This window comes from Agelaius tricolor, unplaced genomic scaffold (assembly GCF_023055355.1).
Source record: "Agelaius tricolor isolate 1412-34295 unplaced genomic scaffold, bAgeTri1.0.p SCAF_19, whole genome shotgun sequence".
NCBI lineage: Eukaryota > Metazoa > Chordata > Aves > Passeriformes > Icteridae > Agelaius > Agelaius tricolor.
In genome coordinates, this window is record NW_027269279.1 from 1,812,811 (window position 1) to 1,829,684 (window position 16,874).

Consider the following 16,874-nt stretch of genomic DNA (forward strand, 5'->3'; position numbering starts at 1 on the left):
ACCACCCCAGGGCTCACTGCCCGTGCTTCCCTTCCTGTGGGCAATTCCAGGATGTGGGAGTGCCCAGCCCCCTGCTGCACCTGGATGTGCCATTCCTGGGGCTGTGCAGGTGGAGGGAACAGAGCAGCTCCGGGTCTGCCTCCCACTGCAGAGCCTCTGACAGCTCACATGGGAGCTCTCCCTGCTGCCAGCTGAGCTTTACATAATACATGCAAATTACCAGGGCTGCTAATAGACCTTCCATACTTATCCTCACCTCAGAAGGTGCTTCACTGTACTTTTCCATTAACTCCCCCCCTCCCAGCCTCCCCTCTGCCCCCAAACCCAGCATGTTCCTTGTTCAACCCCACATGGTACCAGTAACCACCACCCAAGCATCCCCATCCAAAGGGATTTGCTCCATCCAGATTTCCCTGGCACCTCAGCTCCCTTCCCTCAGTCCAGGCTCAGACTCTCATGGTGGGAGAAGGAGAGAATCCCATTTTTCATGCTCAGGAAAGATTTAAAGATGTGAAATCCAAAACTTTCCGGTCTTATGGCTTTTTCTGTCTTCCCCCCCCTCTTGTTAAAAGAAGTCTTAACTTTTCCTTGATGCCCAAACCACAAGAAGAACTGAACCAAGAGCACAGAGCCTTGCCTGAAAACCAAACTACATTTTGCACACACACAAAAACTCTGCCTGGAGCAGTTTATCAAGTGCCCCTTTGACCCAAGGGGGCATTTGCACAGGCCCTGAGCTGGATGCTGCAAGCTGAGGTTGCACTGCTGGAGAGAAGAAAGAGCAGAATATTCCTGGTATTTTATTACCAGAGAAATGACTCAAATAAATTTTCAATCGATGAATTCCCCTGCAAAGTTTTGCAACACAGAAGCAACAACAGCAGAGCACTGAGCAAAAGGGTGAAGCCAAGCACCCACAAAAACCACACAGAGTGCTCTGCCCTTAGCACCTTTTTTGTTTTCTTGCCTTTCATGGCCAAGCTGAACACATTGGGATGGTTGCTCGAGGGGAGTGTTTGAAGTTCTTATCTCCCTGCTGCCTCCTTGTTTGAAAAGCTGTGGAAAATAGAAAAAGCTTCCCTTTGGGTCTCAGGCTGTCCAAAACCACCCCAGCCTGCAGCTGGAGGATGCCCTGGGAAGATCCCTCTGCTCCAGAGGGGCTTTGGGCAAGGAGAAGGCAGGGAGAGAGATTCCCTTCTCCACCTTTGTTATTTTTTATTCCCATTCCAGGGGGATGCAGCTGCTCAGAGGACCCAGAGCTGATGCACTGCTGGTGCTGCACAGCCCTGCCAAGGAGCACTGAGCTGGAATAAAACCTCTCAGGGCAGCAAAAGGGCCTGAAGGTGTTCTCTAACCCTGAGCAGGCAGGCTGAAAGCTACTGGGAGCCTTTGAATAAAGCTGAGGGAAGGGAAAGCAGGGGAGATGGCAGAGAAAGAGAGGAGGAAGGACACCGGGGAGAGCCAGGAGCCCACAGGAAGCCAAACCCCCCGAGAGGGCTTTGGATTTCAGATTTAGGAAGAAGGAGCCTGAACCTCCCGTAGCTCTGGTGCTGGGGAAAGAAAATACTGTTAAACAATACAGGAGGAGAAGGAAGATAAACTGGATTTAAATAATAGCTTTTATTTCAAAGCTCTCCACAGAGCCTGGCTGAGATTGGGGAGGGTGGTATCTAATTACTGAAATTTCTACAGCTGGAATCTGATGATGGTAATCACCCAAAAAGAGCACTTAAAAATGATTTAGAAGGAGGGTGAAGGGAGCAAATAATGCACATTTGTTGTTGAGAGCTTTGGGACCAGCTATTTACCTGTAAGAGCACTTCCAACAGGACCTCAAAGTATTTCTGGATTGCCAGAACAGCCATCCCTGTCACAGGGAACACACACAGGGCAAGACCAGGGTGGAAAAACCGCAGCTCTCCAAGTGACATTTGGCCAAACCTCTGCCCTGCTCAGGTGAGACCCCACCTGCACAGCTGCCTCCAGCTCCAGGGTCCCAGCACAGGGAGGGCCCTGGAGAGAGCCCAGAGGAGGCCCCAGGGTGAGCAGAGGGATGGAGCAGCTCTGCTGGGAGAGCTGGGGTTGTTCACCTGGAGAGGAGAAGCTTTAGGGTGACCTCATTGTGGCCTTCCAGGACCTGAAGGAGCCACCAGGAAACAGAGAGAGACCATTTCCAAGGGATGGAGGGAAGGGACAATGCTGAAAGGACCAAACCTCACAGAGCCCTTTCAGCTGGATCCACCTTCCCTGCCCTCCCACCCCTGCCAGCAGCAGGTGGGGTTGGTCTCTGACCTCTCCAAACCCTCAGATCTTCTCCCATCTCCAACCTGCCTCTCACACAGCAGCTGCCTTGCCAGGGACTTCCCAGGCTCGGGCTGCTTCTGGAAAACCCCTTCAAAAGACACAAAAAAAGAAGGGGAGAGTAAAAGCAGAGGGGGAGGGCACTCAGAAGGACACTCCACACCTGCCTTGCTCTGCCTGTCCTCCTTCCACACGGGAAGATCCTCAGGGAAAACATCTCCCATACCACAGCAGGCAATGAACACCCCCTGGGAACGGGGTGGGGGCAGGAAGGAGGTGACAAGCCCTCAGAGCACACTTTGGGGTCACTGCACACCCCAAACTGCGTTTCTCTCCGCCCCATCCTCAAGGTCCTTCACTCTCCCACCCAGGACAGGAACAATCCCTGAGCTCCCAGAGCTGAGCCCCCATCACATTCCCCAACACCTTAACAGAAATCCCCCCCGAAGGAAAGGGAAAGGAAAGGGTTACACACAAAAGGGTGAAGTGAAAGAAGGGGGGAAAACCATCCCACGGCTGAGGAATGTCAAACTGTCACAATGGCATCAACCGTCTCCTCAGCGAGTCTGAGCCTCGGCGCGCGCGGAATCGCCGCGTCTGCGAGAAAAATCAGCTGTCACACTAAATGCTTCCATCTCCAAAAAAAAACCTGCAAGAGCAGCTTGGCACCGAGGCACGGAATTGTTTTCTGCTGTTTTTAAAGCCAGGCACTCCAAAGAGATCAAAGGGCAGCCCTCCTTCCCACTGGAGCATCCAGAGGGAATCTGCCCGCTCGCAACCTCTCCAGCTCGCACACAACAAGCGCTTTCCACCCCACAAATTCTTGTGGGGCACCTCTCCTGCACTGCCAGCCTCAGCCCTGCTGCCTGTAGGAATGTGACCTGTCTCAAACCAGGCCCAGCTTCCTGGCTTTGGTTCATTTGGCTCACCCCAAACCAGCAGCAGAACTCCCCAGGGCCTGAGCACAGCCAAGCACAAGTTGCACAACAAGCAGGTGAACTTTTCCTCTCCTCCACCTCTTCCCCTAACGAGGGACAAAAACATTCGCCTGCCCTGCTCCTTCCAGCTCCAGTACCCCCAACTCTCCCTCTGCCACCCCACTCTCCAAAAGGTTTCCTCACCTCACACTATAGAGGCATTTTGGGGTCTCCCCCTGACTTTCAGCCATTCCCACTCCTCTCTCCCACTTAAAAAAACCACAAAAAAAATTCACCTTCTTTTTCAGCAGCCCACACTTACTCACCAGCCTGCAAACTCAGCTCTACCCTGTGGCTCAGCCCCTCCCAGTCTCCTTTTCTCCTGCAGCCCATCAGTTTCAATCGCTTCCACCGGTAACTCACCTGAACCCAATCAGATCCTTGTTCCCCACCTCGTTGTCCCAGGTGTCCCACTCACCACAAGGTCCCACACCTTTGATTTCCACCAATTCCCACCCCTCCTGCCAGCCCCTGCTCCCTTCCCACCCCCCTGACCCCCTTTGGTGCCAGGCGTGGCACATTTATCACCCCAAATCCACCCCTGGGCAGCAGCAGCCTCCACCGAAGGCACAGCACAGAGCACTAATCAGTTTTTCATAAGGAAACTGCAAACTGAGCCACGGGAAACTCAGCAGCCTGGATTTACACACGGGGGAATATCAGAATCGCTTTCATTTTGACTGAAAGAGTCATAACCTCGCATTTCACCGAGAGCTGAAACCAAACTAGAACCAGAGCGCGTGTCAAAGCCATACGAAACTACAACTTCTGCATGGTTTTGATGCAAAATAATCTAAGCAGGCTGGCAGGCTACAAATTCTAACGATTCTGTGGACAAATCTGGGGCAAGTTTAGAATTTGTACCGTAGTGTGTTACTTGTCAGTTTCGGTTTCACTGTAAATATTTTTAAGCGGAGCACCAGTGGGCTCTGAGCACAGCTCTCAGTGCCAAAGCGAGAGGCAAAGGAGCACGGCAGAGGCTGGAAACTGCTTTCACTGTGGAATATTTTAAGGTCATGTTGACTCCAAGTCCTGGCTGCTGGTGGTGTTGGTGCCCAGGGATGGCATCTGTCCCTGCAGTCCTGCTATAGGACAAAGAGTGCCTCTCTTGCACTGTGAGCTCACATCTTGAAGGGAAAGGATGAACAGCCTCGAGCAGCTCTGCTGAGAGGTACCAGCCTTGTGGTGTGAGCAAAGTTCTCCTTCCAGCTCCACCGGCTTCCAGCATCACCAACCCCATCCAGCCATCCCCAGTCCACCAGGAAAGTGGGACTGGGCAAGAAAAGAATCATGGAATATGCAGAGCTGGAAGGGACCCACAATGGTCATAAAATCATAGAATATTCCCAAGTGGGAAGGTCCTGCAAGGATCGTCGGGTCCAGCCGCTATTCCTGTACGGGACATCCCCAAGGATGTCACCACGTGCTTGGGAGCGGTGTCCAAGGGCTCCTCTGGCAGCCTTGGGAATGTGCTTATTCCCTGGGGAGCCTGCTCAGTGCCCCAGCACCCTCGGGGGATGCGAAAACGGGAAAACCTCTCCCTGCTCTCCCCCAGCCCTCCCTGGCACAGCTCCAGCCGTCCCCGGGCACCGCTCGGGGACACCGCGGGGGGATCAGCGCCCGCCCGGCACTCACAGTACAGGAAGGCAATGGAGCGCAGCAGCACGATGCGGGTCAGCCAGAAGGTGCCCGGGGAGAGCGGCGGGGCCGCGGCAGCGAGCCCGGCCTCGGGGGGCTCGGGGGATGCAGCGGGGGCCGCTCCGGGAGCTGCATCGGGGGCTCCGGCCCGGCCCGGGCCGCGCTGGCGCAGCCCCGCGCTGGGAGCCGCCATGTCGGGCACAGCGAGCATGTGCGGCCCGGCGGGGCGGGCCGTGAGGGGACACAGCGGGGACGGGAGAAAAATAGGGGAAAAACGGGCAGAAATGGGGAAAAACGGGCAGAAATGGGGAGAACGCGCTGCATAGCGGCGCCGCTGTGTCGGGGACAGCGAGCGTGTGCGGCCCGGCGGAGCGGGACGTGAGGGGACACGGTGGGGACGGGGAGAAAACGGGGAGAAATGAGGCAAAACGGGCAGAAACGGGGCAAAAAGGGCAGAAATGGGGAGAAATTGGGAGAAACGGGCAGAAATGGGGCAAAAAGGGCAGAAACGGGGGAGAAACTGATAAAAATGGGAAGAAACCGACAGACTGCTCTTCAAAGTGGGGCAGATGTGTCGGGGACAGCGAGCGTGTGCGGCCCGGCGGGGCGGAACTTGAGGGGACACGGCGGGGACGGGGAGAAACGGGGCAAAACGGGCAGATATGAGGCAAAAAGAGCAGAAATGGGGGGGAACTGGCAGAAATGGGGCAAAAAGGGCAGAAATGGGAAGGAACTGACAGACTGCTCCTCAAAGCGGCGCCGCCGTGTCGGGGACAGCGAGCGTGTGCGGCCCGGCGGAGAGGGACGTGAGGGGACACGGCGGGGACGGGGAAAACCAGGGGGAAGACGGGGATAATTCTCTGCGAACCGGCGAGAAAATGCAAAGTTTTATTTAAAAATTAAAAAATAAAATAAAGTAAGCGGTCAGCGCGGCTGCGGAGGTGTGAGGAGGCTGGAGCGTCTCTGTGATGAGGCTGCGGGAGCTGGGGCGGGCTGGAGGAGGGAAGGTGAGAGGGGATCACATCTATTAAAATATTTCCAAGGGGTTTTGGGGGATGATGCCGGGCTCTGTTCTGTGGTGCTCCGTGACAGGATGTACAGTGATATCCTAAGCTAAATCAGAATCCAAATTGCAGAATATTCTGGTTTGGAAGGGACTGGCAAGGATGATAGGGTCCCTTCAGTGAATGGCTCACATTGAATCCACAACCTTGGAGTTGTCAGCACCATGCTCGGATCGGCCGAGCTCAGGACAGATTAACACAACAAATTCCACCTCAATTTACAGAAGAACTGGTTTGCATGGAGGTGGCAGGGCCGTGGAACAGGGAGGGTGTGGATCTCCCTCTCTGGAGACATCCCAAAGCCGCCTGGACACATTCCTGTGTCACCTGCTCCAGGCGACCCTGCCTGGGCTGGGGAATTTAAGTGCATTTTAAGTTCAATTCCTCAGGTTTTTCTCATAGAATCACAGCATGGTTTGGGTTGGGAGGGACCTTAAATCTCATCCAGTTCCAATTTTAGGCACCTTCCATTGTCCCAGGTTGCTCCAAGCCCCATCCAAGCTGGCCTTGGACACTTCCAGGGACCCAGAGGCAGCCACAGCTTCTCTAGGATTTCCATCCCAGCCCCTTCCACCCTCACAGGAAAGGATTTCCTCCTAAAATCCCATCTAAATTCACTACTTATGATACCACCATGATTTTTACTTTACATAATTTACAGACATCAAACACTTGGCTGCATGGAGCTCATAAATAGTATTTTTGAACATAAACATACGTTGAGTATCCCCTTAGTAAACACCTCGGTGCTGGTTGCTGAGAAAGCATCTGCTATCAGGTGTAACATTATTCAACACTTCCCAGCCTCTAAACCAGTCCTTTCTAAATGCCTCTTTTGTTTTTCCAGTTTCCCATCACTGCTGCTCGCATTGTTCTCCTTAGGAAAAAAAAAACCAGAAAAAATGCCACATAATGGTGCATTGTATAGGGAAGGAAAAATCAGCTGTTTGTTAAAGGCCACTGGAATACTGCAGTTCTGGATCGGCCACGAGGTTTGGAGAGGAAAATTTAAATAGACGGGAGCTAATGGTTTCCTTTGTGGGGTCTTTTACAGCAAATTCTACATTAAACGGAGGTGTCTGTAAAACAAACTGGATAATTGAGGAAATTACTGCGGGAAAGTGGAGAGTTTAGGCTAAAGTTTAGCAAAAAGGGAAGAGTAATTGGGGCTGGGAGGGGAATGCTGAGCTGGGTCAGGTTTCATTGCCGAGGGTCACTCTGAGATGTGCCAGTCGTGGACCAGGAGCACCTTCCAACAGGACAAGCTGTGAATTTTAAGCCTAAACCAGCAGAAATGTGTGAAACTGAAAAGGACTCAATTCACATAACAGGCAGTGGAAGGCTTTCCTGGAAGATGATTCAGGCTAGGAAGAAAAACATGTGATAAACCAGTTGATTAGGACACCAAATGACGTCTTTTCTGTCCCAAATGTGACTCGAGGACCTTTGTGTGTCCCTCCCAGCTCAGATACTCTGTGATCGCACAAATCCCTTTGTGGGGACCATCACCTGTGCTGGCTCTTCTGCTCCCTTCTTGATTTCTTCTTTGATTTTTATCTGGCGACTTGAGGAAAGAAAACAGTGCAAAAATAACTCAGACAAGATATTTCAGAGCGAGCTTTGGAGCCTTTCAAGCCCCCAGGGGAAGGCGATTGATGAATGCCAGGCGGGCAGGGGCATCATTGATGCTCATCTCCATTCACCAAGCCACCCCCAGCGCCACGTCCCCTATTTTGCTGTGTTCCAAACCAGCTGCAGCAGTGTCAGGGGAACAAGCCTTCACTGTCACAGCAGCCAGCAGCTGTCCCCAGCAGCACCCCAACCCCGCTGGCTGGCCCTGGCACCCGAAATCGCTCTGTGTTCATTCAGCTCCGGCCTTTCTCCCCTCTGGCTGCCAGGATTTGGGCTGAAAGGGAGCAGAGAAAGCTGAAATCAGGAGCTTGGGAGGCAGCATGAGCACGGGGGGCTGCTCTGAAGGGAACAGACATGCAGCTGTGGATAATGCAGGCACACACCGAGCGCTCAGCTGCGCTTGCTGAAGGGGACGTGGGCACCTCACAGAGAATTCAGGAGCTTCCTTCTGCTAAGCCATTTTTTTTTTCCAGCAGCAATAATTCTTCCCTTTAAAATCCCCAATTTTCCCTGTGGAAGTCTGGTCTTTAACTCCAGGATTAAGGCTGGAAAGGATTTTTAGAGGAAGAATCACCTTTTTTTTCTCATGTATTTGTGCAGGTTAATGAGGAAGGGCTGGTTCAGAAGAGGGATCCTTAAGTGGTGCCACAGGACAAGCAATGAATAATCACAATAATCATAATTAATCACAGTAATCCCCATTATTTTGAAAAGATGCCACCCAGGCTGTGCTGTGCAGGAGGAAAGAAGAGATCCTGTGCCAACATCTAACATTTAATGTGTAATTCAGACACGGGTGGGTTTTGATCCTGCATCCCAGAGCACATCCACGGGCTCCAGAGATTCCACGTGCTCTCATCCTCTAGAAATGCCTTCCCTGGCTGCCACTGGAAAGGAAATTTTTCCTTCCTGGCATGAGCAGGGCTCTGCCTGCTCTGGAGCCAACGCACACACGCTCTTATTCCTGCAGGAGGAAGGGGTATGGAACAGAGGAACTGGGATGGGATGGGGAACAGCCTCCATCCCACAGGGGTGCTGAGGATTCCCAAGTGGGAGTGTGATGGAGCCAGGCACACAGACCTTGGATTTACTGCCTGATTCCCAGAAACACTGCCTGAGCTGGCCAGGAACTTTCTCAGAGGCCACGTCAGAAAATGAAGCAATATTCTAAATATCAACCTCTGCCGTGCCCACTCTGTCAGGAAGAGCTGGATCTGTTCCCCCAAATCCGCTCTAAACTGGGTGCACTCCTAAAGGCTCCACTGGGCCACAGGAACCTGGGTTGTTCCCTCCAAGATCTGCACCCTTTTCCTGGGAATGCTGATGTCAGGGCCTGCTGTGTCAGGCCTGTGGGATCCTGCCCTGCAGCTCCAGCCCGTGCCCATCCCTGGGCAAACATCCCCATCCTTTGTCATACAAAAATCCAGCCACGAGACCCCGCGGGACAAACAGCCCCACTTGAACCCACTTGTTCCCCGGGCATTATCTCATTCCATTTCATGGCTGAGTGAACTTCTCAGGAAACCAGAGCTCCTGAGCACTTCCAGGTGCTCCAGCTCCCTCCTTTCCCTGCGTTCTGGCTGTGTGAGGCCAGGGAATTGCGCTCCATCCCCCAGGAGTGACTCGGGAACGCGGAATGGTCGGTGCGGGATTGGGGACGTGCAGCAGGACACGTTCCCTGCCCCGCTCCCAGGCACGGCCTCATCCCCGAGCCCATCTCTGGAACGAGAGGAAACAACCACCCAAAGTCACCTTCCTCCTTCTACCTGTGCTGCACAAAGAGGAATTCAAGCCTGTGGGCTGGGATGTGCAATTCCCTGCCTCAGGCAAGCCTGGGGAGCCCTGGAAGGCAGCAGCGAGCAGGGAAGAAAACCAAAGTCTGTAATTCCTCCTGTCCTTGGGGGCTTCTTTTGCAGGAATCTTTGGAGCTGAAGACAGGGAGCAGAAAAAAGGGGTTCTTGTTCCCATTCCTACCTCCAAAACTCCGAGCATCCCACAAATCCCTTCCCAGCCTCAGTCACGCACTGAGGTTGGGATCTTCCGAGGAAGGTGCTCCGCAGGAGGGGCTGGATTGGGAAAAAATGGACTAAAAATAGTGATTATTGCTCGGACTCACCCCTGGATAAAACAGATGAAACACTGGAATTCTGTGAGTCAAGGTAAATTGCCTAATGAGACAGGATTTATAGGAATATGCATTAATTATGGGTCACAGGAGAGGGGAAAAAAGGTTTTCCCAAGTGTCCAACAGCATTGCAAAGTCACCAATCCACAGCCCAGGGAAACATAAACTCATCCCCAATCTCATTAAATTTTAGAAGAAAATTTCAATTATTCAATTAGCAAGTCCAATGTATTTAGTTTGCCTTGAGACTTAAAATAATTTTTCTTTTAAAGATGCTTTGTAAAATTGTATTTCAAATATGTCATGCTGCAAACAGAAAGCTGAAAACTGGAAAAATTACAGTTTGGGGTTTAAAAAAAAAGAAATTAAATCCTGTTTTGCCATTTGAGAGAACAAATTAATTTTCACATAGAAGGCAGACAAATGTTTAAGCACATTTAAATTCAAAGCATACGGTTTATTTATTACACATCACAGTAATTAAACAAAAACCACCATGTTCCTGGTACTTTTTAAACGCTGCAATGCTTGAAGCCTGATTTCTTATTTTCCCCCTGCCAATCTATCGTGACCCTCTATTTTTCCGGGGGGAAGCAGCAGATAAAACTTGAATTTGGGGAGTTGCTTTTATTTCCCCCTCCCAGTCGCAATTAGAAGGCTGAACTCCGCGGATAATTAAAATCAAATGCTCCCAAGAAATGCTGGAAGAGCAGGGCTGGCTCGGAAAGGGACAGCTTAAACTGGCGGGTGAGATTTTGGGGGTCACCCTCCCTTTTTCCCCCATCCAAAGGCTCACCCCGAGGTGCCGCATCCTCCTCCGGCCGGGACCTCCCGGGCGCTTCCCGGTGCTCGGGATGGAGCCCGCAGCGGGAAGGCTGCGGGAAAAGAGGAGGGACAGTCGGGGAGGGGACACGGAGGGTCTCGTGTCGCTTTTTTCCAGCGATTCCCCGATTTCCTCCGTTATTCGCCCGTTGGAGAGAGCGGGGCCGGAGCGACGCGCTCGGGGCTGCGGGAGCGCCCGGCCCGGGGGCACCGGGATGGGCTACGGGGGACACACAGGGAGCTCAGCCCGCCCGGCCACGCACCGACCGCCCCGAAAACACCTGGAAAAAGGGATTTAAAATAAAATAAAATAAAATAAAACAAAATAAAACCGGCGGTCCCACGGCACCGCTCCGCCGTCCCGGAGCCGCTGCCGCTCTGCCACCCCCGTTCCGCGGCGCTGGGAAAAGGACGCGGCCGCTCCATCCCGCACCCGCTGCCCGGTACCCCGCTAGAAAACCGGGACCCCGGCTGCACACCGGAGCGTGAAACACATCCCCACCGTCGGGGGGTCCCCGCCAGTACCGCGCGGCGGTGAAGCGCCCGGACGATTTGCAGCGGGAAAAGCACAGAGGAGCCGAAAGAGGCAGCTGGAGCAGGGAGCCGGAACAGCGGCGGGTGGCGGGCCCGGGCGGCATCCACCGGGCCCGGGCGGCAGCGGGACCCCGGGCTGGCGGCGGCTCCGGCCGGCGGAGCGGGAGCTCTGAGGCGGCGGGCGGGCGGCACGGGCCCGCCGTGCGGAGCCACGCCCCTTATGCAAATCACAGCGCCCTCTCCGCCAATGGCGAGCGGCGGCGGAGGCGGGGCCGCTCGCCCTGCCCTTAAAGTAACTTGTTGCCAGGGGCCCCGTTTCGCACTGGACGTGGAGCGCGGCGCGGGCAGCGCGGGGCAGCGGCGGCAGGACCGGCTGCGGAGCGAGGGGTGTAGCGCGGATTCTGAGCTGAGTTTTGAGCGTTTCGTGTCTTTTTTTTCCTTATCGAACTTATTGCTTTTACTTATTTTTCCGCGGCGCCCCGCGGAGGGTGCGCGGCCCCCCCCCCCCTCCAACCCCGGGCGGGCACAGCGCGCGGCCGGCCCGGCTCTGCCGCCCGCCGATGCTCAACATGACCGAGGAGCACGACAAAGCGCTGGAGGCTCCGTGCAGCCCCGCGGGCACCACCAGCTCCATGTCCCACGTGGACTCGGACTCGGACTCGCCGCTCTCCCCCGCCGGCTCCGAGGGGCTGGGCTGCGCCCCCGCGCCCGCCCCGCGCCCGCCGGGCGCCGCCGCGCTGGGAGCCAAGGTGGACGCGGCCGAGGTGGACGAGCGCTTCCCCGCCTGCATCCGCGACGCCGTCTCGCAGGTGCTCAAGGGCTACGACTGGAGCCTGGTGCCCATGCCCGTCCGCGGCAACGGATCGCTCAAAGCCAAGCCGCACGTCAAGCGGCCCATGAACGCCTTCATGGTGTGGGCGCAGGCCGCCCGCAGGAAGCTGGCGGACCAGTACCCGCATCTGCACAACGCCGAGCTCAGCAAGACCCTGGGCAAGCTCTGGCGGTGAGTCCCGACCCGACCCCCGCGCCGCGTCCTCCGCGGGGCTGCGCGGCCGGACTCCCCCTCCCAGCGCTGCTGTAAAGCTTCTGCCCGCTTTGTTTTTGTTACTCTGGGGTTCTCGGAGCCATCCCAAGGGAGGTACCATCCCCTCCCCGAGCATCCCGGCGCGCCGCGAAGGACACAGCGGCCCCTGCTCCGAAAAATCCCCCGTGCAGGGGCTTGGGCACCCTCGCTCCTGCCGCGGGTGGATTTTCCCTGCTCCATCTCGGAGATGCACAAGCCCTTCCCTTGCCTGCGGCTTCTCCATTCCCACGCGATGAGACTTTTTAATGACTTGTTTTATGGTTTTTCCTAATTTCTTTTTCTTTTTGGCTCGCTTGATGCTTTACAAGCTATAAACGCAGCTAAACTCATTTTTTAGCAGTTATTTTAACGAGCTTCCTAATTTCCCTGCTTATCTGCTCAGTGCTGCCCGGGGATGCAAACTTTTATTTGCTGAGCAGCATCCGAGCCCGCTTTGCTTTCCAAGGCTCTTCCCCGAGCCACTTTTCTCCGTGTGGTTTATCCCGTGGTGTCTGCCTGTACCTAATTCCCATCTTTTCCTGCCCGCTCGGGCCAGCGATGCTCCCGCTGCGGTTTGAGCCTCTCCGAGAGTTTGCAAAGAGAGGTGTGGGCAGGGGGCAGAGAGTTTGGAAAGCAATAATCCCATCCCTGGTGCCTTGGTGGTTTCTTTGTAAGCACCAAACAAAGCTGGAAATGTTTGCGGCGGTGAGGGGGTGGCATTTGCAGGGCAAACATGGGAATTGTGTTTTGTAATTGTGTTAGAAATGTGGAAGGGGGATTTTGTTTTGCCCAGTTACCCCGTCCATAGTGGTCGGGTTTTTCATGCTGCTGTAGTTGGTATTTTAATCCATTTTTTTTGCCGTGGATTTTAACTCCTTTTTACCACAGCAAATTAATTTTGTAGTTAACTTGCCGAGTGCTCGGATCCGCGCATGGGAAGTGGGGATGTGCGAGTCTAAAAACAAGAAGAAAACTTCTAAGGAAAAGATCCTAATTTTGGCTTTTTTATTTTTTTCCCCTCTCTTCCTCACTAAAACAACCAACCCCCCCCCCCCCAAAAACCAGTTTATTGAGCGAGAACGAGAAACGTCCCTTTGTGGAGGAAGCCGAGCGGCTCAGGGTGCAGCACAAAAAGGATCACCCGGATTACAAATACCAGCCCCGGAGGAGGAAAAGCGTCAAAGCCGGGCAGAGCGACTCGGACTCGGGGGCTGAGCTCAGCCACCACGCCGGCACTCAGCTCTACAAGGCCGACACGGGGCTGGGGGGCATGGCCGACTCCCACCACCACGGCGAGCACGCAGGTAAAGGGCGGCATTCCCGCTGATCCCCGTGCCCTGGCGGGTGGGATGCGATCCCGCTGCTTCCCACCGTGCAGGAGTTGTTGTCCCACGAGCTGTGCTTGGGAGCGTGGCCGTGGTTTTCCTTAGTGAGTGCTCTTAGAGCTGGCTGTCCAGTAGGGAATGCCAAAGCACCGGGATCCCAGTGTCCCTGCATGGGGAGAATGAATTATTCTGGGCTAATTATTTGTATGGTGGGCTAATAAGGGTGCCTGGGGAGTAGGGTCCCGGGGCAGAGCTGCTGGGAATTGGTGTGCTGACAGATTCTGGAAGCGCTGTGAATGTCCTGCAGCCTCAGACCCTGCTGGGATCATGGCCCTGGCTCCCTCTGTCTCGGGACCCTCAGGGAGAGCATGAGCTCCATTCACTCTGTGAATGCACCCCTTGGGGGGACTTGGTGCTGCCAGGGTGTCCTGCTGTGTCCCACAGTGATCCTGATGGGCTCCCAGCTTGATCCCATGTCCCATGTGGGAGGCTCATCCCAGGGGGGATGCGGTCACAGGGGTGGACGTTCCCTGTCCGACACGGTGCCGCAGATTTAAATCCCCAAAGAGAGCGATAGCAGACGGGTGAAACCCATTTATTGAACGGTGAAGGAGTCGGGTGTTCTGTGGTCACTGCTGAAACCTCGCTGTCCCTCCATCCCCAGGCCAGCCCCACGGACCCCCCACGCCGCCCACCACCCCCAAAACCGACCTGCACCACGGCGGCAAGCAGGAGCTGAAGCACGAGGGCCGGCGCCTGGTGGAGAGCGGCCGCCAGAACATCGACTTCAGCAACGTGGACATCTCGGAGCTCAGCAGCGAGGTCATCAACAACATGGAGACCTTCGACGTGCACGAGTTCGACCAGTACCTGCCCCTGAACGGCCACGCGGCGCTGCCGGCCGAGCACGGGCCCGGGGCCGCCTCCTCGTACGGCGCCTCGTACGCGCACTCGGGCGCGGCCGCGCAGGTGTGGACTCACAAGAGCCCGGCCGCGGCCTCGCCCGCAGCCCCCGAGCCGAGCCAGCAGCAGCGGCCTCACATCAAAACGGAGCAGCTGAGCCCCAGCCACTACAGCGAGCAGCAGCCCCACGGCTCCCCGGCGCACTCCGACTCCTACGGCTCCTACGGCGGCCAGGCCTGCGCCACCTCGGCCGCCCCGGCCGCCACCGCCGCCGCCTCCTTCTCCAGCTCCCAGTGCGACTACACGGACCTGCAGAGCTCCAACTACTACAACCCCTACCCCGGCTACGCCTCCAGCCTCTACCAGTACCCCTATTTCCACTCCTCGCGCCGCCCCTACGCCACCCCCATCCTCAACGGGCTGTCCATCCCACCGGCGCACAGCCCCACCGCCAACTGGGAGCAGCCCGTCTACACCACGCTGACCAGGCCTTAAAGGATTCCCCGAGCCTCCCGAGGCTCCCCTGGAATTATGCACTAATGAAGGAATGAGGAGGAAGAGCGTGGAGTGTTCCAAAGTGCCTCCTGAGCCGCTGGGAACTTTCTGCTGGTCGCCACCTTGCTTCGAAACTCCCACCCCCCCCTTGAAAGGACAGAGCTCTGTTCTTATTTTTTTTTTTTCTTTGATTCGTAGGATTTAAGTAATTCAAAAAAACTAAAAAAAAAAACAACCCACCAAACAAAGGACAGAAAATGTAAAAAAAAAAAAAAAAATCAAGCAAGAGGTAAAAATAAAAACAAAAGGAAAAGGACCAGCGATGCCTTTTGAGTAAATGAAGGACAAAATGTTGGACTGAGCCGAACTCGCTCGGCCTGGAAGTTTGGCCAAGTGCAAAATGTGGAGAGAGAGAGGTGGGGGGGAGACAAAACAACTACAAAAAGCTGTTTGAGACTTTCAGGGTCTATTGCAATGTGAGGAACGGACCAACCTTGAGGGCAGGAACTCAGTGGGACGAACAGGGATGAGCCCCGAAATCCCAGAAAAATCCCGTGGGAAGAGTCTGATGGGACCAACCAATTCAGTGTCTGAAGTGTTTGTTGATTTATTTTATTTTTTTTTTTTAGTCAGGAGTTCTTCTAAGCAAGGTTTGGCTGTAATTAACATTTTGTTTTGGGGGTTTTTTTTTTGTTTTTGGAAGCTTCAAATGTTTTTGGTTTTGTTTTTTTTTTTTTAATCTGTTAAATATGTATTTATGTTCTGTATTATTTTGTCTTTTAATTAATGAAGTCATTTTGTGCAAAACAAAAAAAAAAAAGTAGAATTTTTAAAAGATTTTTAAGATGGGGGAGGGAGCCTAAAAAAATAGTGGAGATGATCCAATAAACTGGTGTTATGAGTCTATAGATTTTCCTTGGTTTTTGGGTTTTTTTCATTTTGGAACCGCTGCAGGAGCCGTGCTGGAGAGAGGGACTGAAGGAATCTGCCTGGAAACTCCAATGGGAATGTCAAATAACGAGGGGGGGAATTACTAACTCAACTGGGAGGCTCAAATGCTGCCTGAAAAGGGCAGGTGATTTTCTGGCCACCTGTTTTGGGCCGTTAAAATCGGATTTCAGGAGTCTTCGGAGGCTTTCAGAACCAGGACTACTTTAAAGGAGCTGTAATTCCACGAGAAACGAGCGACTTCTGCTTTAATTTTGGCTTCTAGGGACCAGATATCATCCATCAAGCTGTGAAACTAAAATCTCCTCCACTAAAAAAATGGGTTTAGGGTACTTAGTTTTTAGACTAATATTTCATTGATATATTTCTACTTCTTCCATTGTATGCTGAGCATATAAATAACCATCTATTTTATGGGAACTCGTGCCTTTAAAAGCCTTTGTAAATCTAAACCCACCTTTCAGAGGTTATTCATCTTTTTACCTTTTCTACGTTTCCTACTCTTTTTTCTAAAAAATATTTTTTTGCATATTTCCTTTCGTGGCGGGGGAGGGAGGGACACGCTGGGCTGGGGGAAAAGACAAAAAAAGCTCATTTTTATGCAATCTATTTTTCTGTATAAAGTTTGAAAGACTTTTTGGTTGTTACTGATCTGTTCTCTTCACTCGCTTCTGACTAAGCAATGCTAACTTTTGTACAGATCCATTTGATAAAATTAAAAAGTGCTTTTTATCAAGGACGTGTTCTGTTTTCTTTCTGCTTGAGCCTGTTTTCTGTGCCTGGGAAAAAAAAAAACTGGGAAAACAGCTTGGAAGGCGATGGAATCTTCAGAATAAAATATTTTCATCAAGGATTTATTTCCCTTTTAGTCTGGAATTTTTTTTCCCTCACTCCTTTTCCCTGTGCTTTTTTTGTTTCTTTGCAGTTTTTTTTTTGAAATACAGATAAATTAATTTGATTTTTCCTTTTAAGAAGGGCATTTCCATGCCCATAATCCTGAGGATTTCAGAGGATTTCGGGCTGCTCACACGAGGCCGGGTTTGCAAG

At 53.4% G+C, this 16,874-nt stretch overlaps 2 protein-coding genes across 4 annotated transcripts in view; one reads left to right on the forward strand and one right to left on the reverse strand.

Moving 5' to 3' along the window:
* Positions 1 to 5,142, reverse strand: part of LMF1 (lipase maturation factor 1) — a 139,978-nt gene extending 134,836 nt beyond the window's left edge. Inside the window, exon 1 of one of the 3 annotated variants that reach the window (XM_071444891.1) lies at positions 4,914 to 5,142. In XM_071444891.1, coding sequence (XP_071300992.1) covers positions 4,914 to 5,127 — 214 coding nt within the window. In that variant the 5' untranslated portion in view covers positions 5,128 to 5,142. The remainder of the gene's footprint in view (positions 1 to 4,913) is intronic. The other 2 variants (XM_071444892.1, XM_071444893.1) reach the window with 2 other exon arrangements.
* Positions 5,143 to 11,407: 6,265 nt separating this feature from the next.
* SOX8 (SRY-box transcription factor 8) lies at positions 11,408 to 16,563 on the forward strand. The gene is made up of 3 exons (XM_071444895.1): positions 11,408 to 12,096; positions 13,222 to 13,460; positions 14,146 to 16,563. Exons 1-3 carry the CDS (start codon positions 11,654 to 11,656, stop codon positions 14,877 to 14,879), a joined length of 1,416 nt encoding a protein of 471 aa, XP_071300996.1. The 5' UTR covers positions 11,408 to 11,653; the 3' UTR covers positions 14,880 to 16,563.
* The last annotated feature ends 311 nt before the right edge of the window (positions 16,564 to 16,874 follow it).